This window comes from Oncorhynchus masou, chromosome 12 (genome assembly GCF_036934945.1).
Source record: "Oncorhynchus masou masou isolate Uvic2021 chromosome 12, UVic_Omas_1.1, whole genome shotgun sequence".
Taxonomy (NCBI): domain Eukaryota; kingdom Metazoa; phylum Chordata; class Actinopteri; order Salmoniformes; family Salmonidae; genus Oncorhynchus; species Oncorhynchus masou.
The window spans coordinates 70,087,138-70,112,225 of NC_088223.1; the positions used below are offsets into that span (position 1 = coordinate 70,087,138).

General features: G+C 42.3%; 1 protein-coding gene across 1 annotated transcript in view; it reads left to right on the forward strand.

Annotated features, from left to right (window-relative positions):
• Window positions 1-2,334: 2,334 nt before the first annotated feature.
• The window catches only part of LOC135549205 (collagen alpha-1(XXVI) chain-like), a 70,698-nt gene continuing 47,944 nt past the window's right edge, over window positions 2,335-25,088 (forward strand). Inside the window, exons 1-3 of the mRNA XM_064979239.1 lie at window positions 2,335-2,715; window positions 3,576-3,698; window positions 5,040-5,143. Of these exons, the coding sequence (XP_064835311.1) occupies window positions 2,402-2,715; window positions 3,576-3,698; window positions 5,040-5,143 (541 nt within the window). The 5' untranslated portion in view covers window positions 2,335-2,401. The remainder of the gene's footprint in view (window positions 2,716-3,575; window positions 3,699-5,039; window positions 5,144-25,088) is intronic.

Consider the following 25,088-nt stretch of genomic DNA (forward strand, 5'->3'; position numbering starts at 1 on the left):
CAGGTTCAGCCCCTGGTTCGACTGTGATCTTGCAGAGTTACTCCACCTCAAGAATTGAATTTGGCGAAAGGCTCGGCACACGCATACTCAGGCTGACTGGCTATCGTTCTGGCAAATGAGAAATATGTGTACTCAGGCTATCCGGAAGGCATAGTTAGTTACTTTAAGGAGCAGTTCTCTCTATGTGGGTCTAACCCCAATAAGTTCTGGAAAACGGTTAAAGACCTGGAGAATAAACCCTTCTCCTCACAGCTGCCCATGTACCTTAATGTTTATGATGTGGTTGTTACTGACAAGAAGCACATGGCTGAGCTCTTTAATCACCACTTCATTAAGCCAGGATTCCTATTTGACTCAGCCATGCCTCCTTGCAAGTCCAACATTTCCTCATCTCCCACCCCTTCTAATGCGACTATCCCCGACCCTTCTCCCTCTTTTTCCCCTGCCCCGCTACAAAGTTTCTCCCTGCAGTCAGTCACTGAGTCCGAGGTGCTAAAGGAGATCCTTAAACTTGACCCCAAAAAAACATCTTGGTCAGATGTTTAGACCCTTTCTTCATTTAAGGTTGCTGCCCCTATCATCGCAAGCCTATCTCTCTCCTTTAGATCCTGTCTCTCCTTTCTGGGGAGGTTTCCATTGCTTGGAAGTCAGCCACAGTTTGTCCTTTATTTAAATGGGGAGATCAAGCTGATCCTAACGGTTATAGGCCTATTTCTATGTTGCCCTGTTTATCAAAAGTGTTGGAAAAAGTCAAAAATCAACTGACTGGCTTTCTTGATGTCTCTAGTATTCTCTCGGGTATGCAATCTGGATGTGTCACTGCAACAGTAAAGGTCCTCAATGATGTCACCATTGCCCTTTATTCTAAGCAATATTGTGCTGCTATTTTTATTGACTTGGCCAAAGCTTTTGATACTGTAGACAATTCCATTCTTGTGGCCCGGCTAAGGAGTGTTGGTGTCTCTGAGGGGTCTTTGGCCTGGTTTGCTAACTACCTCTCTCAAAGAGTACAGTGTATCTCAAAGAGTGCAGTGTATATACACTGCTCAAAAAAATAAAGGGAACACTTAAACAACACAATGTAACTCCAAGTCAATCACACTTCTGTGAAATCAAACTGTCCACTTAGGAAGCAACACTTATTGACAATACATTTCACATGCTGTTGTGCAAATGGAATAGACAACAGGTGGAAATTATAGGCAATTAGCAAGACACCCTCAATAAAGGAGTGGTTCTGCAGGTGTTGACCACAGACCACTTCTCAGTTCCTATGCTTCCTGGCTGATGTTTTGGTCACTTTTGAATGCTGGCGGTGCTTTCACTCTAGTGGTAGCATGAGACGGAGTCTACAACCCACACAAGTGGCTCAGGTAGTGCAGCTTTATGTTTGAAGCCTGAAATGTGGCAAAAGGTCGCAAAGTTCAAGGGGGCCGAATACTTTCGCAAGGCACTGTACATTTTGTATTATTATGTCTTATAAAATACCACAAATATGGCAGTGTTTTTGCATTTCCAGAAATTCGTTGATATCCTGATGATGTGACCAAGGGACTGTTCCAGCCATCAACCTCCTCTGCATTAAAAGGATGATACAATTCTGCTCATGTGAGATCAAAAGAGAACAAGACAACAGTAAACATGTCATCCCCCACGAATGATGCAGCGCCACCTTGGGCCAGTTGAGTTATCACCTGTGACTAACACATTTAAGATAATTATTATCTCCCGATTTGGGCCAATCAGTGTAATTTTGTAAATGCCAGATCTCTATGGCAAGACACATAATTCACCAAAGTTTCATCAAAATCGGTCCAGTGCTGTCTGAGATGTCCCATCAGATAGTAATGGATAGATGGATAGAGACAGATCCACAGTCCCATCCCCGATTTCATTGTTGGGGACAATTATACTAGTTGTAATCTATGTAACCCAGAAGTAAAACATGCCCACGGGAGATTATACTGGTTGTGAGTACTATGTAACAATGTGTAAATGCACTCTTACTCTACGCCCCTACCTGCCTATACGAGTTCTTTCCTTCAGAACTATTGCTACTTTTTACACTTTTTGATCAATTAAACCGATATGACTTGCATCACTATTTGATTTGAATTTACGCACTTGTTAGTTAATGTTGGTGCCTCGTACATTATGTAGGGATAAGGTTTGATACGGCTTCCTATTCCATACATGTAAAAGAATAGCTAGACTACTACTATATATTCTGTTGATGGTGGCGAACTTTATCCGTTCCACATTACTGAGCGGTAATAGGCTCTGCGCGCACGCTGCTGCAGACAGTAGACATTCCCTCCAGAGTTGGAAGGCAAACGCCAAACACGAAGAAGGCAGGGACCAGGAGAACACTACATAATGTCCCACGACGTTGCAGATTTCTATGGAATTAATTTACTTTAATGATAAATTAGGACGCTATATTCTTTCCCTGCGGCTTTGCCTTCCCAAGACGTCCGTCTCCAAACTTTATACACTTCACAATACAGGTAGTGTTCAAACTATCACTCGGAAAGGAACCATAAATTCGCAGACAATGACAGCTTCAATAATTTTGAGCTTTCTCTGTATTTGGATGTGTTCACCCAGTCTGTCACAAGGGACCGGGTTTGTCTATCAGTTTCCAGGTGTGACATTGCAACGCATCCATACTGAACACACTGCTGGACCCCTTGCAGACACCAACTCGGCTCGCAGGTAAGTGGACCTCAAGCAAATAAGTAGCCTAAATGAAAACCTAATGAAGTCATTCATGTATTCATCAGAAAAGTTATTATGATTCCAAGTTGTTGTTCAAAGATAAACATGAAATAGAAATAGAAATATCTATTTTGGGAGGAGCTCCGAGTGGCGCAGCGGTTTAAGGCACAGCATCTCAGTGCTTGAGGCTTCACCACAGACACCCTGGATCGATTCCAGGCTGTATCACAACCAGCCATTATTGGGAGTACCATAGGGCGGCGCACAATTGGCCCAGCGTCGTCCAGGTTTGGCTGTGTATGCGCTCATTGTAAATAACTGACTTACCTCGATAAATAAAAAACAAGATAAAAAAAATTATAGCTCTCATTCTGTTGAGAAAGTTGGACTTGTTGTGTATGCTTGATGTATGACACTTTGCATTGACTTTATTCTGAATGAAGTAACCAAAAGTATATAACTTGCAATTCCTTCTATGAATAATGAAATGAAAAGCAGTACTGGCAATAATGAAACAAAGCATTAAGATGTGTCTTTGATTTGGAATGAATTAATGGAGCAGACGACTTAGAAATTGCCCATTGTCTCTCAACACTAGTTTATGAACACATTTATTTAACATCTTACTCGATTTGTCCTGATATTCCAAACTTCTCAATTGACATAAGCGGACCTGCCAGAGAGTTTCTCAATAAAATAAGAATCGCAGTAAAAAATGCTTTATTATACACACACACACACACACACACACACACACACACACACACACACACACACACACACACACACACACACACACACACACACACACACACACACACACTAAAACTCTGCCTCCCTGTGGTCTCCTTTGGTAGGAACAGGTGTCAGTACACAGTGTCGAAGACTGTGTCATGCCAAGTGCACAACGGGACGGAGACGCTAGTACAGCGAGTGTTTCAGAGTTGCCGGTGGCCAGGACCCTGTTCTAACCTCATCAGGTATGAATGGCATTCACTCACTCACCGCCACAGGCCCTTCATGCAGATTGATTGTCATGCAGCAGCAATTACAACCTCAGACATGAAGTGTTATGATTTCAGTGTTTTGCTGGGACCCATATTGAGTTTAGGGAATATGCACTCATGTCAACAAGCTAGATATAGATCCTAATGGGTTGTAGTAGCCTATAAGGTAACAAACCATCTTGCTGAGCCAAAAGCTTTGGTGGCTACCATTTCCAGGTTTCCCTTAGTCGCCTTCAGGATAGCTATGGGTCAAGTGCCATTACATTTTGGTGCCACTACATTTTGGTGCATTCAGATTCATAATTCTACATCTCCTGAAGACAAAGCATTCTTGAGGGAAAAGATCAGATCATTGATTCTGGTTTCAGTTCAGCTGGACAAGAGTCTGGCCGGATGTTGCACAAGGGGTCATAATTATAATGTGTTTATATTATCCAGCTTTGACTACAGACAGTCTAATGACTGATAATTCACCCCCATGGAAATGCTCTTTATTCATTTTTTTGTTGGTCGAAGAAGGCAGATTTACTCCCTAGAACACCACGCAGAGCAGCAAGTCATACACAATTAAGGCATATGAATAGGATTTTCCCATTCCAGTATTCCCAGGTGTGCCATTGCTCCCAGAAAAGACACTGATGTAAGACCATAGCCATTTATCATATACTGTAGATGTGTGTGATTTGTAACTGTGTGGTTGCATTCCATTGTTCTATGTCTTCCAGAAAACTACTTTAATGGACTCTGGGTATTCGGACATAGTGTTAAGCTTGGATCGACATTGTTATTTTATCTCTATGTTACAGACGATTTAAACATATTTTGATTTAGTCATTCCCAGTGTAAGGAGGTCAGTGTATTCTTTCCCTTGTAAAGGATTTGAATGACGTCAGTGAAGGTTTGTCCTACAGTAATGTTACTGACGTCCGTGTTAAGACCTCTAATGATGTCTGTGAAGGTTTGTCCTACAGTAATGTTACTGACGTCCGTGTTAAGACCTCTAATGATGTCTGTGAAGGTTTGTCCTACAGTAATGTTACTGACGTCCGTGTTAAGACCTCTAATGATGTCTGTGAAGGTTTGTCCTACAGTAATGTTACTGACATCAGTGTTAAGACCTCTAATGATGTCTGTGAAGGTTTGTCCTACAGTGATGTTACTGACGTCAGTGTTAAGACCTCTAATGATGTCTGTGAAGGTTGTCCTACAGTAATGTTACTGATGTCAGTGTTAAGCCCTCTAATGATGTCTGTGAAGTGAACACGTGCCCCAGTGCTACAGTGCTGCCCGTCAGTGACTATCATCTTCTCTCAGTTACAGGACCCTGGTCCGGCCCATGTACAGGCTGACGTTTCGCCAGGTGACAGCACTGGAGTGGAGGTGCTGCCCAGGCTTCCTGGGAGACGACTGCAAAGAGGGTGAGTAGAGTACTGTGCAGATCTTAATTTCATCACTTTTTGATGCTGACCATTTTCCTGCAAATGTAGATGAGCTTCGTGATTTACATAAATTCACTGAAAGCCCACACTAACACATGGTTATATGAACAGTTGCACTTTTCATGTAGCCTACTTTTGGCCAACTAATTGCCTAACCACTGATCAAGCAACATTATGGACTAAATGTTAAAATTCTGTTGCTGAGGATTATTTTGCTGTGTCAAATTAAGATCCTACATCTGTACCTGTGTCTGTCCGCCCGTCCTTCAGTCCGTTCATCTGTCTATCTATCTGTCTACCTTTTAAACTCAGAGAGCTGGTGAGCTGGAGGTAGAAATGCCCCAAGGGCACTGCAGTCAAAACAGTGGTCCCCTTGTGTACCTCATACATTCTTTGATCCTAAACTCCCTGCTATGTACTGTATGACATCAAAATCACAGGGTGAAAAACAATGGCCGATCATCACCCACTCATGCACTGTATTCTAGACTGGGCATTTTGTTTTTGTGGTTTGTTTAGTTTATTTAATCTCCCGACTGTGGTGTAATGAAGATAGGAATAGTCACTGAACCAGATTTTACTTACTTGTCCTCCCTCTTGTTTGGACTCACTGTTCTGCTTTTTCTTGGGACAATGTTCCTTATCGTAAGTTCACATCGGGCAAGGGGTTAATGGACCAAGACACAGTATTTCTTCTGTAACCGATATGGTGGTTCAGAGTTAATTTAATGGATTTCATTTTAACTTTATTTTTAAAGGGAGTCCAATTGAGACCAAGGTCTCTAATTTATGACTGGTGTCTAATACAGAGAACATGGCTCTGCTCCCCATTTCAGACTGGAGCTCTGTTCAACATAGGACTAGCGATGACCCTCCTTTGTGCTGACTCTGAGGAGTCAACTTCCAGAAGGAAAGCAATGTTATGAAGATGTGAAATGAGTGTTAATGGCAGAATTGTTTTTGCAGATACCAGTATAAAGTTGTAATGGGTCAAAGTCTAAATGAAGAATGGCCTCACAGGGGTTTCCGCTTTTTGTGTCTATGTTGTTCTCAAAGATTGTCTGTATGCATCGCTATTTATCTTTTCTATCTTGGTGTTCTACTGGCTACCACTGAGATCCCTATCTATCGTTTCTATCTTGGTGTTCCACTGGCTACCACTGAGATCGCTATCTATCTTTTCTATCTTGGTGTTCTACTGGCTACCACTGAGATCGCTATCTATCGTTTCTATCTTGGTGTTCCACTGGCTACCACTGAGATCGCTATCTATCTTTTCTATCTTGGTGTTCCACTGGCTACCACTGAGATCGCTATCTATCTTTTCTATCTTGGTGTTCCATCTACCACTGAGATCTATCAAGCTATCTATCTTTTCTATCTTGGTGTTCCACTGGCTACCACTGAGATCCCTATCTATCGTTTCTATCTTGGTGTTCCACTGGCTACCACTGAGATCCCTATCCATCTTTTCTATCTTGGTGTTCCACTAGCTACCACTGAGATCGCTATCTATCGTTTCTATCTTGGTGTTCTACTGGCTACCACTGAGATCCCTATCTATCGTTTCTATCTTGGTGTTCCACTGGCTACCACTGAGATCGCTATCTATCGTTTCTATCTTGGTGTTCTACCACTGAGGCTATCTTTTCATCTTGGTGACTGGATCCCTATCTATCTTTTCTATCTTGGTGTTCCACTGGCTACCACTGAGATCCCTATCTATCTTTTCTATCTTGTATCTTGGTGTTCCACTGGCTACCACTGAGATCCCTATCTATCGTTTCTATCTTGGTGTTCCACTGGCTACCACTGAGATCCCTATCTATCTTTTCTATCTTGGTGTTCCACTGGCTACCACTGAGATCCCTATCTATCTTTTCTATCTTGGTGTTCCACTGGCTACCACTGAGATCCCTATCTATCTTTTCTATCTTGGTGTTCCACTGGCTACCACTGAGATCCCTATCTATCGTTTCTATCTTGGTGTTCCACTGGCTACCACTGAGATCGCTATCTATCGTTTCTATCTTGGTGTTCCACTGGCTACCACTGAGTATGCTGCACTCTGATAGTGTACAATTGTAACAAAAACAATACGTTGTTGTCATAATGTATTTGCAAGTCATTGTGCGGTTACACACACACACACACACACACACACACACACACACACCATCTGGAGAGGGGCCTCTCACTGACTGGATGTGCTCTCTCTGTGAATGGGTTAACAGAGCCAGACTGTGGCGGTGTGGGGCGGCCCTCGGTATAGTGATCCCCCGGGCCCTACTGGTCTGTTCTACTGGGGGTCCAGCCTTGTTTTGGATTTCAGGGGAAACCAAGGTCATACGCTTCATCTGTTGTTAATGTACCAATCCTCCCTACTCTCCCCTGTCTTCCCCATTCCCTCCATTTCCCCTCTACCCAAACTTTGCCACTCTCCACCTCTCTGTTATAGCAGATGTCTTCACAGACTAGGAACCCCAGGGTTTGGATGTCTCAGGGCAGGAAGTTCAGCTCTATAACATGCACACACGCACGCACACACACACACCCTCTCACACAAGCAAATGGCTTCTCTGTCATTGGGAGATTTGTGTGCACTTCAAGCACTCATGAATTAGGATTCATCCCTGAGTCATGAACATCTGCTACTGGCCTGACCACCAAACATCTCCATCTCTGCAATCATTCACATGGCTGTGTACTCCACAGGTCTTATACTGTAGGATCTCAACCATGGCAATCAGATATTATATCATATGTTTCATGCATGACTTGATCTGTTTATTTTGGTGAAGAAAATTACTGCTAGTCAGAAAAAAACTAAGTTATCTGACTCAAAAATGTTCAAAGGTATAAAATGTCGGTCTGGAAAGCACCAGTGTAGCCGTGTTGTAGTTTGAGGTGAGGGACCCTGGCAGCAGCACAATTTTGAGTTGTGTATTGTCGTTCTGTGGGAGAGATGGGAGAGTAGTCCTGTCAAGCTCAGTTGGTAGAGATTGGCACTTGCATTGCCAGGATTGTAGATTCAATTCCCGCTGGGGCCACCCATACGAACATGTCACGGTGGAGAAAAGTGTCTGCTAAGTTGCATACTGTATACAGTGCCTTCAGAAAGTATTCATATCCCTTGACTCATTTGACATTTTGTTGTGTTACAGCCTGAATTCAAAATAGATTACATTTATTTATTTTTCTCACCCATCTACACACAATAACCCATAATGACAAAGTGGTTACAGCTGTGAATCTTTCTGGGTAAGTCTCTAAGAGCTTTCCATACTTGGATTGTGTAACCATTATTCCTTTAAAAATTCTTCAAGCTCTGTCAAATGAATTGTTGATCATTCCTAGACAATCATATTCAAGTCTTGTCATAGATTTTCAGGTAGATTTAAGTCAAAACTGTAACTTGACCACTCAGGAACATTCACTGTCTTCTTGTTAAGCAACTCCAGCGTAGAATTGGCCTTGTGTTTTCGGTTATTGTCCTGCTGAAAGGGGAATTCATCTCCCAGTGTCTGGTGAAAAGCAGGCTGAACAGGGTTTTCCTCTAGGATTTTGCCTGTGCTTATCTCCATTCCTTTTTTATCCTGAAAAACTCCCCAGTCCTTAACGATTACAAGCATATCATAGCACGATGCAGCCATGGTCGCTGCTTGAAAATATGGAGAGTGGTACTCAGTAATGTGTTGTATTGGATTTGCCCCAAACAAAACCATTTTTTTGCAGTATTACTTTAGTGCCAAGTTATCTGTAGAGGATTCCTTATTTTCACTCTGTCAATTAGGTTAGTATTGTGGAGTAACTACAATGTTATTGATCCATCCTAAATGTTCTCCTATCACAGCCATTAAACTCTGTAACTGTTTTAAAGTCACCATTGGTGAAATCCCTGAGCAGTGTCCTTCCTCTCCGGCAACTGACTTTGGAAGTACACCTGTATCTTTGTAGTGACCTGGTGTATTGACACACCATCCAGAGTGTATTTGGTAACTTCAACATACTCAAAGAGATATTCAATGTCTGCAGTTTTTATTTTTACCCATCTACCAATAGGTGCCCTTCTTTGTGAGGCATTGGATAACCTCCCTGGTCTTTGGTTGAATCTGTGTTTGAAATTCACTGCTCAGCTGAGGGACTGTAAAGTCCATGTGTGGGGTACAAAGATGAAGTAATCATTCAAGAATCATGTTAAACACTATTATTGCACACAGAGGGAGTCCATGCAACTTATTTTGTGACTTGTTAAGCACATTTTTACTCCTGAACTTATTTAGGCCATAACAAAGGGTTTGAATACTTACTGATTCGAAGACATTTCAGATTTTCATTTTTTATTAATTTGTAAAAATTTTGAAGAGATTAATTCCACTTTAACATTATGGGGTATTGTGTGTGTAGGCCAGTGGCAAAAAAAGCTCAATTTATTCCATTTTAAATTCAGCATGTAACACAACAAAATGTGGAAAAAGTCAAGGGGTGTGAATACTTTCTAAAGGCACTGTATAGGTATAAAGCAACAGAGAAAGAGAGGAGATGGAAATGCAGAGACTAGAGATTTGTAACCTGTATGAAAAGTAGAATGTGTATTCCTGGAAAATGAGCCGTTGAAGCCATACACATTCACTGCACACATACCTGTTGCAAAACTCCATTGTGACTTGAAAAAGTGCAAAGAGCTGTTGAAGCAAAGCACCCCAGGGTCAGTGCTCAGGAGGCATTGCTATCCCTGGATAGGCAAGCCACAGTTGCAGAAGTCATCCAACTGATGTGGTAATACCCACATGACTTCCCCATCTTCATCCCGAAAGCATTTGCTTCTGAGGTAAAGAAATGACATCATCTGGGAATAGGAGGTCTCTTCCCTCCCACTCTATCGACACAGTCGTTTCAGAGATTGTTCGCTCCCAGGGAGCATTATATTAATCGAAACCAGCGCATCCTTGTTGTTTCAGGCTCCGGGCTGTGATGCCTCAGGTTGTCGTCATGCGCTGGGCGGCTGGTGTGTCATCTGGCCTTGAAGCCTGCCTCCTGTGTGTGTGTGTGTGTGTGTGTGTGTGTGTGTGTGTGTGTGTGTGTGTGTGTGTGTGTGTGTGTGTGTGTGTGTGTAGTAGTGCATGCACAGCTGCTGTACCCCATATTTCACTGGCCTATGAAAACAGCTGGTCAAGAGAAGAGTCATCACGATGAGTCATCTTTGGAACATTGAACAGGGAGAATATGATGGGACTTCATAAGCAAGCGTTCTCATGAACTTCCAGCAGGGCTGGCTCTAGACTTTTTTTTTTTTTTTTACCCCTTTTTCTCCCCAATTTTGTGGTATCCAATTGTTTTTAGTAGCTACTATCTTGTCTCATTTTTACAACTCCCGTATGGGCTCGGGAGAGACGAAGGTTGAAAGTCATGCGTCCTCTGATACACAACCAAGCCGCACTGCTTCTTAACACAGCGCGCATCCAACCCGGAAGCCAGCCGCACCAATGTGTCGGAGGAAACACTGTGCACCTGACAACCTTTGTTAGCGCGCACTGCGCCCGGCCCGCCACAGGAGTCGCTGGTGCGCGATGAGACAAGGACATCCCTACCGGCCAAGCCCTCCCTAACCCGGACGACGCTAGGCCAATTGTGTGTCGCCCCACGGACGACAGAGCCTGGGCGCGAACCCAGAGTCTCTGATGGCACAGCTGGCGCTTTAGTACTAAACAAGATTTGATTGGAGGGCCCTCCACCTCGCAGAAAAACATTATAGTGGCCCCCCGTCTTGATGGTGGACAGAAACATTTATATTTTATAGTTAATTTCCTGAAAATCTACACATTTTGGGGCGTAGAGAAAATGTTGCAGTTTTACTGAAAGTTTTCTGCGATTCTACAAATGTGTCCATGGAGCGTTGAGAAAACTTTAAAATTTCATAACACATTTCATGCAATTCACTAATTTTGCCATGGGGTGGAGAGACATGTTTTATGTTTTGATACAAAAGTCCTGCAATTCTGCATGACTTATGCCCTGTTAATATTATATCTGAGTGAAAATGACTAACGAAATCAATGGGGGCCCCCTGGCCCTGCATGCCAGTCAGTATTCGGCCATGATTGCTACAAGTTTAGACAGCTGGCTAGACTAACTACCAATAAAACAATGGTTAGCTGACATGACTAATTGAGTGACTGTCAGTGACTTTGAAATTGCACCTGGTGTATTCTACGATGCTTACTCTCAATAGTAAGTTGAGACCCCAACTGAGTTCCTAAAATAAAGGAACTCAGGGGACCCTAAGCGGCCGTTTATGCCTGGAACCGGCCCTGACTGCCAGTCCATGTCAAGATGAGCATGTTGCAGGAACATGGCAATTGTCAGATTTTATAGGAAAGAAAGAAAAATATAGTTATATTGTGCCGAATTTTTAACGATAAGGTCGTCATTAGGTTGAGACACCTCAATTGTATCAAAGTGTCAGACTTTAACCAGTAGGAAAGGAAACAGTCTTTGTTGATGAATCAGACGATAGATGTATTGCCTATGTTGCAATAAGAACTTGATGTTTGTAAGGGAAAAGTTCAAAAGTTTGACCACACCTACTCATTCAAGGGTTTTCTTTATTTTCACTATTCTACATTGTAGAATAATAGTGAACACCTCAAAACTATGAAATAACACATATGGGATCTCTTAGTAACCAAAAAATATATTTGAGATTCTCCCTTTGCCTTGATGACAGCTTTGCACACTCTTGGCATTCTCTCAACAAACTTCATGAGGTAGTGACCTTGAACGCATTTCAATTAAAAAGTGTGCATTGTTAACAGTTAATTTGTGGAATTTCTTTCCTTCTTAATGGATTTGAGCCAATCAGTTGTATTTTGACAAGGTAGGGGTGGTATACAGAAGATAGCCCTATATGGTAAAATACCATATTAGTCCATATTATAGCAAGAACAGCTCAAATAAGCAAAGAGAAAATACAGTCCATCATTACTTTAAGACATGAGGGTCAGTCAATCTGGAAAATGTCAAGAACTTTGAAAGTTTTTTCAAGGGCAGTCACAAAAACCATTAAGCGCTATGATGAAACTGGCTCTTATGAGGACTGCCACACGAAAGGAAGATCCAGAGTTACCTCTGCTGCAGAGGATAAGTTCATTAGAGTTACCAGCCTAAGAAATTGCATCCCAAATAAATGCTTCACAGATTTCAAGTAACAGACACATCTCAACATCAACTGTTCAGAGGAGACTGTGTGAATCAGGTCTTCATGGTCAAATTGCTGGGGAAATATCACTGGTAAAGGACACCAATAAGAAGAAGAGACTTGCTTGAGCCAAGAAATACGAGAAATGGACATTAGACTGGTGGAAATGTGTCCTTTGTTCTGCTGAGTCCAAATTTGAGATTTGTTGGTTCTTTGTGAGACGCAGAGAAGGTGAACGGATGATCTCCGCATGTGTGCTTCCCACCGCAAAGCATGGAGGAGGAGGTGTGATGGTGTGGGGGTGTTTTGCTGGTGACGCTGTCTGTGATTCATTTAGAATTCAAGGCACACTTTTAACCAGCATGGCTACCACAGCATTCTGCAGCCATATACCATCCCATCTGGTTTGCGCTTAGTGGGACTATCATTTGTTTTTCAACAGGACAATGACCCAACACACCTCCAGGCTACGTAAAGGCTATTTGACCAAGAAGGAGAGTGATGGAGTACTGCATCAGATGACCTGGCCTCCACAATCATCTGACCTCAACCCATTTGAGATTGTTTGCGATGAGTTGGACCGCTGAGTGAAGGAAAATCAGCCAACAAGTGCTCAGCATATGTGGGAACTACAAGACTGTAGAAAAACATTCCAGGTGAAGCTGGTTGAGAGAATGCCAAGAGTGTGCAGAGCTGTCATTGTCACACCCTGACCATAGTTTACTTTGTATGTTTATTTGTTTTGTTTGGTCAGGGTGTGATCTGACTGGGCATTCTATGTTGTGTGTCTAGTTTGTCTGTTTCTGTGTTTGGCCTGATATGGTTCTCAATCAGAGGCAGGTGTTAGTCATTGTCTCTGATTGGGAACCATATTTAGGTAGCCTGTTTGGTGTTGGGTTTTGTGGGTGATTGTCCTTTTGTCCTTAGGTCTGTCGTGTGTTAGTTTGCACCAGTATTAGGCTGTTTTGGTTTTCGTGTATTGTTTATTGTTTTTTCGTATTGATTCGTGTTTACTTCAGTTTTCATTAAACATGGATCGCAATAGCCACGCCGCATTTTGGTCTGACTCTCTTTCTCCTACAGAAAACCGTGACAGTCATCAATGCAAAGGATGGCTACTTTGAAGAATCTAAAATATATTTTGATTTGTTTAAAACTTTTTGGGGTTACTACATGGTTACTATATGTGCTATTTCATAGTTTGATTTCTTCACTATTATTCTACAATGTAGAACATAGTAAAAAATATTAAGAAAAACCTTTTGAATGAGTAGGTGAAATAAATTAGCATTGGGTCTGTAATATTTCACTTGACTGTTTTTTTTCTGGCTTTCATGACAGGGGCTTGAGAACGCTGCCACAATCATTTGCTTTCCTCCTCTAAAACCAAGGCTTTGTGGTGAATTGTTATTTGCATTTACAGTGCCTTCAGAAAGTATAAGTCAAGGGGGATTTCTGAAGGCACTGTATATGATGACAGGTTCCTTGAATCCACAGTAGGGAACAAGGTGATTACTTTCCTCCAGTGTATCATCAATTATCCACATTTCCCTACTCAACAAGCAAAGGAAGCAAATCATCCCCATAGTGAGAGTCTGAAAAACCAAGCAAGTGTGCATCTGAGGAGACTAAGAATAGAGACCTCACATGCTAAAATGATTAATCTACAAGTACCCATAAACATTTTTATTGTTATTCCAGGAGCACAACTATTGTCAGGAGAGTCTAAGAATGTACTGTAAACTATTCCAGACACCCCAAAACACCCTTCAAACAGACATGTATCTCATTTATAAACAACTAAGGCTCTGACCCTGGCTGACTTGAAGCACGTCGTCAGCTAAAGGATGGGAGCTTATGAGGTGAGCCATTGGCATGGCTCTGTCTGAACTGCATCTGTCTGTCTGTGGTTTGCTCTGAGTGGCAGCAGATCTGACTTATGGAGGGCTGGTTTTCCAGCCTGGAATTTGTTTGTCAACAGAAGGAATGAGACCCAGAAAAACCCACCACAGCCTTTGTTGTGACCAAAGGAAGGATTTGGATGATAAGTCTTTGAAAGAGGGGTCCCCTTACTTTTACAGCATGGCTTGAGAACATCTGGCCACTTCTTGGATTAAATGATTCATCATCTAAAGCGGAAGTTTTTAGTTTAAGGTGTTTTCTACTTTCTTTGATGCTGTGTCTTCATTCCCACCCCATGTGGACACCAAAGATATTGAAGAGGGAGCGCAGTAATTTTTCATACTTTTTCTATTCTATATTATTGCAACTTTATGTCAAAGCGTGTATTTTGAGTGAACCGTCCCTTGAAAGTGGAAGCAAGCAGAGAAAGCAATATTCTGTGATTGTCTGCACTCTACAGGCACTTATCTGTGTGTTTGGTAAAATATTTAGACAGACTGAGCCCCCTTGGGACGCGGGTTGCTTTTCTCAGAGGAAGCCCCTCTCCCAGACTCAGCTTGGGTTACAGTGACCAGATTTCAGCAGTGGAGCTGGAGCTGCTCTCACAGAAATATGCCAACCGCTTTGTTTTGATTCACGTCCAGCTAACTTAACCTCCCCCACCCACCACTCCCATCCACTGACTGTAAGGCAGTGCGATATCCCTGGGAAACACCCGTAATAGACTTCTCTCAATGTCATTCAGTGGTATGAGTCAGTAGCTTGAATTCCAGGTGCAACCAAATACCCCTTACACTGACAAACTACTGGCTAATTTAATGATGTATCATGGTAGAAACGTGGTCATGTATGTAACAGAATGATATTTGTATAGTAGCTAACTAAGTGAAATTGTACACAAATCACTGGCTCGGGCAATATAGTGACTGTCAGATACAGTGCCTTCAGTAAGTATTCATACCCTTTAACTTATTCCACATTCTATTGTTACAACCTGAATTCAAAATGGATAAAATAGATTTTTTATCCACACATCCACACAATACCCCATAATGACAAAGTGGGAAAAAATGTTTTATTCATTTTTGCAAATGTATTGAAAATAACATACAGAAATATCAATTTACATAAGTGGGTTGTTCTATAAACTACGGTTTATCTGGCAATTTTTTTATCATGTCATTACATTAAGATATAAGGGGGGATCATGCAGAGGGAGCCCCTCTCCCATACTGTAGCTGTATTCAATAACATTCACAAGTTGATTTGAAACCTACAGTTGAAGTCAGAAGTTTACATACACTTTAGCCAAATAAATTTAAACTCAGTTTTTCACAATTCCTGACATTTAATCCTAGTAAAAATTCCCTGTCTTAGGTCAGTTAGGATCACCACTTTATTTTATGAATGTGAAATGTCAGAATAATAGTAGAGAGAATTATTTATTTCAGCTTTTATTTATTTCATCACATTCCCAATGGGTCAGAAGTTTACATACACTCAATTAGTATTTGGTAGCATTGCCTTTAAATTGCTTAACTTGGGTCAAATGTTTTGGGTAGCCTTCCACAAGCTTCCCACAATAAGTTAGGTGAATTTTGGCCCATTTCTCCTGACAAAGCTGGTGTAACTGAGTCAGATTTGTAGGCCTCCTTGCTCGCACACGCTGCCTCATGATGCCGTCTATTTTGTGAAATGCACCAGTCCCTCCTGCAGCAAAGCATCCCCACAACATGATGCTGCCACCTCCGTGCTTCACGGTTGGGATGGTGTTTTTCGGCTTGCAAGCCTCCCCCTTTTTCTTCCAAACACAACGATGGTCATTATGGCCAAAAGGTCCTATTTTTGTTTCATCAGACCAGAGGACATTTCTACAAAAAGTACGATCTTTGTCCCCATGTGCAGTTGCCAACCTTTGTCTGGCTTTTTTATGGCGGTTTTGAAGCAGTGGCTTATTCCTTGCTGTGCGGCCTTTCAGGTTATTTTGATATAAGACTCATTTTACTGTTGATATAGCTACTTTTGTACCTGTTTTCTCCAGCATCTTCACAAGGTCCTTTGCTGTTCTTCCGGGATTGATTTCCACTTAATCACCAAAGTACGTCCAGCTCTAGGAGACAGAACGCTTCTCCTTCCTGAGCAGTATGATGGCTGCGTGGTCCCATAGTGTTTATACTTGCGTACTATTTTAGGTACAGATGAATGTGGTACCTAAAATTTCCAAGTGTTTGTAAATTGCTCCCAAGGATGAACCAGACCTGTGGAGGTCTGCAATTCCTTTCTGAGGTCTTGGCTGATTTCTTTTGATTTTCCCATGATGTCAAGCAAAGAGGCACTGAGTTTGAAGGTTGGATGTGAAATACATCCACAGGTACACCTCCAATTGACTCAAATGATGTTAATTAGCCTATCAGAAGCTTCTAAAGCCATGACATAATTTTCTGGAATTTTCCAAGCTGTTTAAAGGCACAGTCAACTTAGTGTATGTAAACCTCTGACACACTGGAGTTGTGATACAGTGAATTATAAGTAAAATAATCTGTCTGTAAACAATTGTTGGAAAAATTACTTGTTGTCATGCACGAGGTAGATGTCCAAACTGACTTGCCAAAACTATAGTTTGTTACCAAGAAATTTGTGGAGTGGTTGAAAAACGAGTTTTAATGACTCCAACCTAAGTGTATGTAAACCTCAGACTTCAACTGTATGTTTAACCCTTTATCGTGGTTGGTGTCTTGACAGATTTGGTCAAAATTGTGTGACATAAAACATACATTTTCTGTCCTTGCATTTATGGAAGTGTAAATTGTTGTTATATCATATTAAGTATTCATCCGTTAAATTAAACATTTATCTTGAACCCTGTAAGAATCCTGGATCTAGCTGTCAGACAGACAGTTTTTTGTATAGAAATCTCATAAATTCAGTGTGACTATGTAACATTTTGTGTATCCCTATGTTATGTGGTGAAAACAGTTTTCATATGCACACAAATCCAAAATAAAGATGCAATTTAAAAATCAAATGCTTCTAACTGAAAGAGTCACCTTACCTTGATACTTAACCTTAATGATAATGTAATTCATGTGGTTCTTCATAATTATGCATAATACTTGTTGGATGCACATTTGGTGTTGAGCTGTTTAATTAGTCTATTTAGTGGAGGCTCCTCGGAGGAGGAAGTGAGGGACCATCCATTTATAAAAAATAAAATTATTGAAACATTTAAAAGTGATCATTTTTAGATAAAACTATACTAAATATATTCTTATATCACTAAATAATTGATTAAAACACTGTTTTGCAAAGAAGGTCTATCTGTGTATCTGGTGTATCTGGAGGACAGCTAGCTTCTATCTTCCTCAGGGTACATTGACTTCAATACAAAACCAAGGAGGCTCATGGTTGTCACCTCCTTCCATAGAGTTACACAGAAATTATGATAACTTCCGGAGGACGTCCTCCAACCTATCAGAGCTCTTGCAGCATGAACTGACATGTTGTCCACCAAATCAAAGTATCAGAGAATGAATCTAGTGCTGAAAGCATAAGCTACAGCTAACACTACAGTGCATAACATGTGGTACGTAGTTGACTGAAAGAGAAAGACAATAGTTCAACAGTTTTGAACAAATTCCTTTCTTCAAAAAATAAGAAGAAGCAAGAGAGAGAGAGACATGGAACTCTTCCAAGTCAAAGTAAGGTTTTACAAATGTATTGCCACAATGGCCCGCCAGTGTAACTGTTAAACTGCTTACTGACTGTACACTCTACTGCATGATTGCTGCGGGTTTACTAACGCTTTAGTTCTATTAGCTATGTTGACTATGACATTACTTTAGCTAATATCGTGACAACTATGTGTGCTGTGTGCAGCGGTTATGATATGGTTTGGCTTGAATTTTTTTGTTGCCTGGTCACATACAGCTGATGTGTTGTGCATTGAAGTCCACAAGTGAAGGGAAAAGGTGAAATGAGGAGAGTGTGTAGATGCGAGAAGGAATACAACGTGGCTGCTATGAAAGTGAACTGTGCTTACGTGTGATCAGGGGTGTATTCATTCTGCCAATTCTGTTAAATGGTTTCTTACACGGAACGAAACGGGGATAATCATACTTTAATTTGTTGAATAGAAACTCTTGTTTGCAACTGTTGGACGAATGATTGCACACTAGATCAGCTAGATGCAGGCAAGAGTGTGCAAGGCAGTATTGAATGTGTCATTGGCAGTCCATGTGTCACTGTCTGTCACCACAACATTTTCTCTCAACTGTGTGCACCTGCGTTGTAAACTTTCATTCATAGGCTAGGTCAGTGGTTCTCAACCAGGGGCACTAGGAACCATACATTACCTATCCACACGGGGTACTTGGGAAGACTCATGAGACCATAGGCCTAATGGTAAAATGTACATGAGGTGGTACTTCAGAGGTACTAAGGGCAAAGCAAAATTCAGTTGGTGGTACAGTAACCAAAAAGGTTGGGAACCACTGGGTTAGGTTGTAGCAACCTCATAATGGGTATAGGGACATTTTGAGTATCATGTAGTAGCCTAAACCTATCGATGTTACATTGAACTGGATGAATGGAATATTAATGACAGACATCCAATATGCTGTAATAGAAGTAAGTTCATGCTCATGAAAAAAATTAATTGTCCTCACGCATCTTAAAGGCACCGACCGCCACTGAGCCTATGCCATGTGGCTCAGTTTGTAGAGCCTGGCGCTTGCAACACCAGGGTTGTGGATTTGATTCCCAATGGGGACCAGTCAAAAAAAATATGTAAATGTATACACTCACTACTATAAGTTGCTCTGGATAAGAGTGGCTGCTTAATTACTAAATTTTTAAGCCTGTGAAGAGAGTTGTGCCTGGATCTAATATCCCTTGCGAATTGAGGTTGATGATCTGTTGTTGTCTGGTTGATTTAACAAAGAAAGGTAATTATTTTATGTTTTTGTGCTTCGTATTGGACACCGAGTCTACTGTGGGCAACTGTGTAGGATAGACTATTGCGCAACACCCAACACACTTTCTATTAATTATGCTGGAAATAATGACAACAAATTACATAGCCTAGTGGGCTTATTCACAATATGATCTGGTAATGAAATGCCATGACAAATACATTTGGTTTTCCATGTTACACCTGCAATTTTAAATGACACAAGGGGCTTGAAGTAGCCTACTTGACCTTTATTTGGAGCTCAGAAATTAAACTACTGAAATAGGCCTACCTTGAAAATCAGACATTTACTTAATTTGGTGCTTGAAATTATTGTAGGCAATTTATAAGTTATCCTGCTCCCTTATAATTATCCGTGATTTCATTTTTTATTTGTTTTCTGAGGGATTTGGTCACTTTTTTGTTTTGTTTTCTGCCACTTAATTTGTAGGGTGTTGTGCTCATCTGTTAAAACCATGTGAGGTTTATTATGAGGACGACAACATCTAATGTGGCCTTCAAATTGGCTTTCCATACAAATCCTTCCATTAAAAAAGGAACCTGGCTTTTGGTCATTTTCTAATGATAAAAACAGTGATGGTGAGATTAATGCTCCGCTATTCATGGATGTATTATGTGTGCCTGCATCGGCCACATAGGCTACAGAAAAGTCGCACTGCAAGCATCCAATCTATTTAGTCAGGCAATGTCCATATTATTCTCACATCCACTGCATTCGGAAAGTATTCAAACCCTTTACCTTTTTCCACATTTTGTTATGTTACAGCCTTATTCTAAAATTGATTAAATTACATTTTTTTCCTCAATCTACACACAATACCCCATAATGACAGAGTGAAAACAGATTTGTAGAAAGTTTGCACAATTATTAACTGTGAAAACAGAAATACCTTATTTACATAACTGTTCAGACCCTTTGCTATGAGCCTCGAAATTGAGCTCAGGTGGATCTTGTTTCCATTGATCCTCCTAAAGACGTTTCTACAACTTGATTGGAGTCCACCTGTGGTAAATTCAATTGATTGGACATGATTTGGAAAGGCCAGGACGTGTACTGCGAGCATGTGCTGACCAACTAGCAAGTGTCTTCACTGACATTTTCAACCTCTCCCTGTCCGAGTCTATAATACCAACATGTTTTAAGCAGACCACCATAGTGCCTGTGCTCAAGAACACTAAGGTAACATGTCTAAATGACTACTGACCCGTAGCACTCACATCTGTAGCCATGAAGTGCTTTGAAAGGCTGGTCATGGTTCACATCAACACCATCATCCCAGAAACCCTAGACCCACTCAAGTTGCATATCGCCGCAACAGATCCACAGATGATGCAATCTCTATTGCACTCCACACTGCCCTTTCCCACCTGGACAAAAGGAACACCTATGTGAGAATGCTGTTCATTGACTACAGCTCAGCGTTGAACACCATAGTGCCCTCAAAGCTCATCAAATAGCTAAGGACCCTGGGACTAAACACCTCCCTCTGCAATTGGATCCTGGACATCCTGATGGGCCGCCCCCAGGTGGTAAGGGTAGGTAACAACACATCTGCCATGCTGATCCTCAACACAGGGGCCCATCAGGAGTGCGTGCTCAGCCCCCTCTTGTATTCCCTGTTCACTCATGACTGCACGGCCAGGCACGACTCCAACACCATCATTAAATTTGCCGATGACACAACAGTGGTAGGCCTGATCACCAACAACAATGAGACAGCCTATAGGGAGGAGGCCATAAACCTGGCCATGTGGTGCCAGGACAACAACCTCTCCCTCAACGTGATCAAGACAAAAGAGTTGATTGTGGACTATATGAAAAAGAGGGCCGAGCATGCCCCCATTCTCATCGATGGGGCTGCAGTGGAGCAGGTTGAGAGCTTCAAGTTCCTTGACGTCTACATCACCAACAAACTAACATAGTCCAAGCACACCAAGACAGTCGTGAAGTGGGCACAACAAAACCTATTCCCCCTCAGGAGACTGAAAAGATTTGGCATGGGTCCTCAGATCCTCAAAAGGTTCTACAGCTGCACCATCGAGAGCATGGTTGCATCACTGCCTGGTATGGCAACTGCTTGGCCTCCTACCACAAGACACTACAGAGGGTAGTGCATAGGGCCTAGTACATCACTGGGGCCAAGCTTCCTGCCATCCAAGACCTCCATACCAGGCGGTGTCAGAGGAAGGCCCTAAAAATTGTCAAAGACTCCAGCCACCTTAGTCATAGACTGTTCTCTCTGCTACCTGCACAGCAAGAGGTACCGGAGCGCCAAGTCTAGGTCTAAAAGGCTTCTTCACAGCTTCTACCCCCAAGCCATAAGACTCCTGAACAGTTAATCAAATGGCCACCTGGACTATTTGCATTGCCCCCTCCCCCTCTCCACACCACTGCCACTCTCTGTTGTCATCTATGCATAGTCACTTTAATAACTCTACCTACACGTACATACTACCTCAACTAACCGGTGCCCCGTGTCCCATGTAAATATCGTTTTTCCTTGGGGTTTTTTCAGATATATTTCGAATATACTTTAATATCACTTTCCATCTACGGACTGAATATACTCTCCAGCAACCCGCCTCACCCAATGTGGTACGGATCTGCTATTTTTTATACTTAAGAACCGGAACCCCCATCAAAAGGTAGCCAGCTAACTGGCTACTAGATAAAAGTCAGTTAGCAATTGCTAGGCCCATCTGCTAGGCCCATCTCCCGGCTAGCCAAAAAGGCCCATCAGTCACCCCTTGGGCTACAATACCTGGACCCCGGCCGACTCTGTGACAACTGGACTACCGACGTGATTCCGCCGAGGGGGTTTTTCAACTGACTCCTCCGTTGTGACGTCCCCTGTATGCCCACTCGCTAGCCTGCTAGCAACTGCCCGCTAGCTGCACATCAGACTGTTAGCTTAAGAGGCCCATCTGACAAATTCTTTGGCAACTACACCTAGTTTGCCAATTGTCCTGGTTTACCACATGGAGCCCCGCTGATCCGTCCTCTGAACCGGAACCCCCCCCCCCCCCCCAACAGAAGCTAGCCAGCTAACTAGCCACTAGCTAGTAGTCAGCTAGCCACTGCTAGCGGTCACCAGCTACCTTTAGTCCAGACCTCTCTTACCAGTCTGCACAGCGCGATTCAAACCAGAGCAAATCTGACTTGTTTTTCTCCATATCTCGGATTCCTACCGCAAGCTCTGAACCTTTTTTTCTCTCACCTGGATCATCGCAGCGAGCTAGCTGCTATCTGAGTGGCCACTCCTGGCTAATGTCTCTGTCCCTAAGAAAGAACAAATTAGCCTGGAGCTAGCCTTGCTAGGCCCATCTGCTAGCCTGCTAGCCACAGCCCGTTAGAGCACATCGGACTATTAGCTTAAGAGGCCCATCGGACAAATTCTTTGGCCACTATACCTATTTTAACAATTGACCTGGTTTACCACACAGAGCCCTGCTGATACGTCTGCCGACATCACAGCACGAGGTGGCCACAACAGACTTTCTTCTGTCACGACGTCCCTCAAAGGCACTTTGCTAGCTGCCTGAAGCCACTCACTGGGCTCCTATGATCACTTGGCTACGCATGCCTCTCCCTAACGTCAATATGCCTTGTCCATTGTTGTTTTGATTAGTAATTATTGTCTTATTTCACTGTAGAGCCTCTATCCCTGCTCAATACACTTTAGTTCCACCTCCCACACATGCGGTGACATCACCTGGTTTAAATGATATTTATAGAGACAATATCTCTTTCATCGTCACTCTATGCACAGGTTTACCCCCACTGTATTCACATCCTACCATACCTTTCTCTGTACATTATGCCTTGAATCTATTCTCCCGTGCCCAGAAATCTGCTCCTTTTACTCTCTCTTCTGAACATACTAGACGGCCAGTTCTTTTAGCCTTCAGCCGTACCCTTATCCTACTCATCCTCTATTCCTGGTGATGTGGAGGTTAATCCAGACCCTGCAGTGCCTAGCTCCACTCCCAGGCGCATTCATTTGTTGACTTCTGTAACCGTAAAAGAAAGCCATGCATGTTAACATTAGAAGTCTCCTCCCTAAGTTTGTTTTATTCACTGCCCTAGCACACTCTGCCAACCTGGATGTCCTAGCCGTGTCTGAATCCTGGCTTAGGAAGACCACCAAAAACCCTGAAATTTCCATTCCTAACTATAACATTTTCCGATAAGATAGAACTGCCAAAGGGGGCAGAGTTGCAATCTACTGCAGGGACAGCCTGCAGAGTTCTATCTCACTATTCAGGTCTGTGCCCAAACAATTTGGGCTTCTATTTTTAAAAATCCGCCTCTCCAGAAACAAGTCTCTTACCGTTGCCACTTGCGTTAGACCACCTTCTGCCCCCAGCTGTGCCCTGGACACCATATGCAAATTTATTGCCCCCCATCTATCTTCAGAGCTTGTACAGTTAGGTGACCTTAACTTGGACATGTTTAACACCCCGGCCATCCAACAATCAAAGCTTGATGCTCTCAATCTCACACAAATTATCAATGAACCCACCAGGTACAACCCCAAATCCGTAAACACGGGCACCCTCATAGATATCATCCTAACCAACCTGCCCTAACCAAGATCCCTAAAGACTGGAAAGCTGCCGCGGTCATCCCCCTCTTCAAAGGGGAGACACTCTAGACCCAAACTGCTACAGACCTATATCTATCCTACCCTGCCTTTCTAAGGTATTCGAAAGCCAAGTCAACAAACAGATCACCGACCATTTTGAATCCCACCATACCTTCTTCGTTATGCAATCTGGTTTCCGAGCTGGTCATAGGTGCACCTTAGCCACGCTCCAGGTCCTAAACAATATCAAAACCACCATTCATAAAAGACAATACTGTGCAGCCATATTCATCAACCTGGCCCAGGCTTTCGACTCTGTCAATCACCACATCCTTATTGACAGACTCAACAGCCTTGGTTTCTCAAATGACTGCCTCGCCTGGTTCACCAACTACTTCTCTGACAGAGTTCAGTGTGTCAAATCGGAGGGCCTGTTGTCTGGACCTCTGGCACTCTCTATGGGGGTGTCACAGGGTTCAATCCTCGGGCCAACACTTTTCTCTGAATCCATCAATGACGTTGCTCTTGCTGCTGGTGATTCTCTGATCCACCTCAAAGCAGACGACACCATTCTGTATACTTCTGGCCCTTCTGCGGACACTGTGTTAACTAACCTCCAGACAAGCTTCAATGCCATACAACTCCTTCCATGGCTTCCAACTGCTCTTAAATGCAAGCAAACTAAATGCATGCTCTTCAACCGATGCATGCTCTTCCTCTGCCCACACCTACTCACCCTTCCAGCATCATCACTACTCACTCTCACTACTACTCTGTTCTCAACTAGCCTACCTGGTTAAATACAGGTGAAATATATATTTTTAAATAAAATACTTTTATCTTTCATTCTTAGCCGTATTCTTTTTAAACTGCACTGTTGGTTAGGGGCATTTCACTGTTGTATTCGGCGCATGTAATTAATAACTTCACCATGTTCAAAGGGATATTCAAGTCCATGCAGTTTACTGTTACTTGTTAAGCAAACTTATTTAGTCTTGCCATAACAAAGTGTTTGAATACTTATTGACTCAAGACATTTCAGCTTTCATTTTTTATACAGTTATTCAATTCCACTTTGACATTATGGGGTATTGTGTGTAGGCCCGTGACAGAAAATCTCAATATAATACATTTTAAATGCAGGCTATAACACAACAACATTTTGAAAAAGTCAAGGTTATAAGGTTGAATATGTCAGCAGCATTACATTTAAAAAATTGCTATTGACCCCATTTGAGTCAGAATGAATGTCTTTACGTTGATGAATTT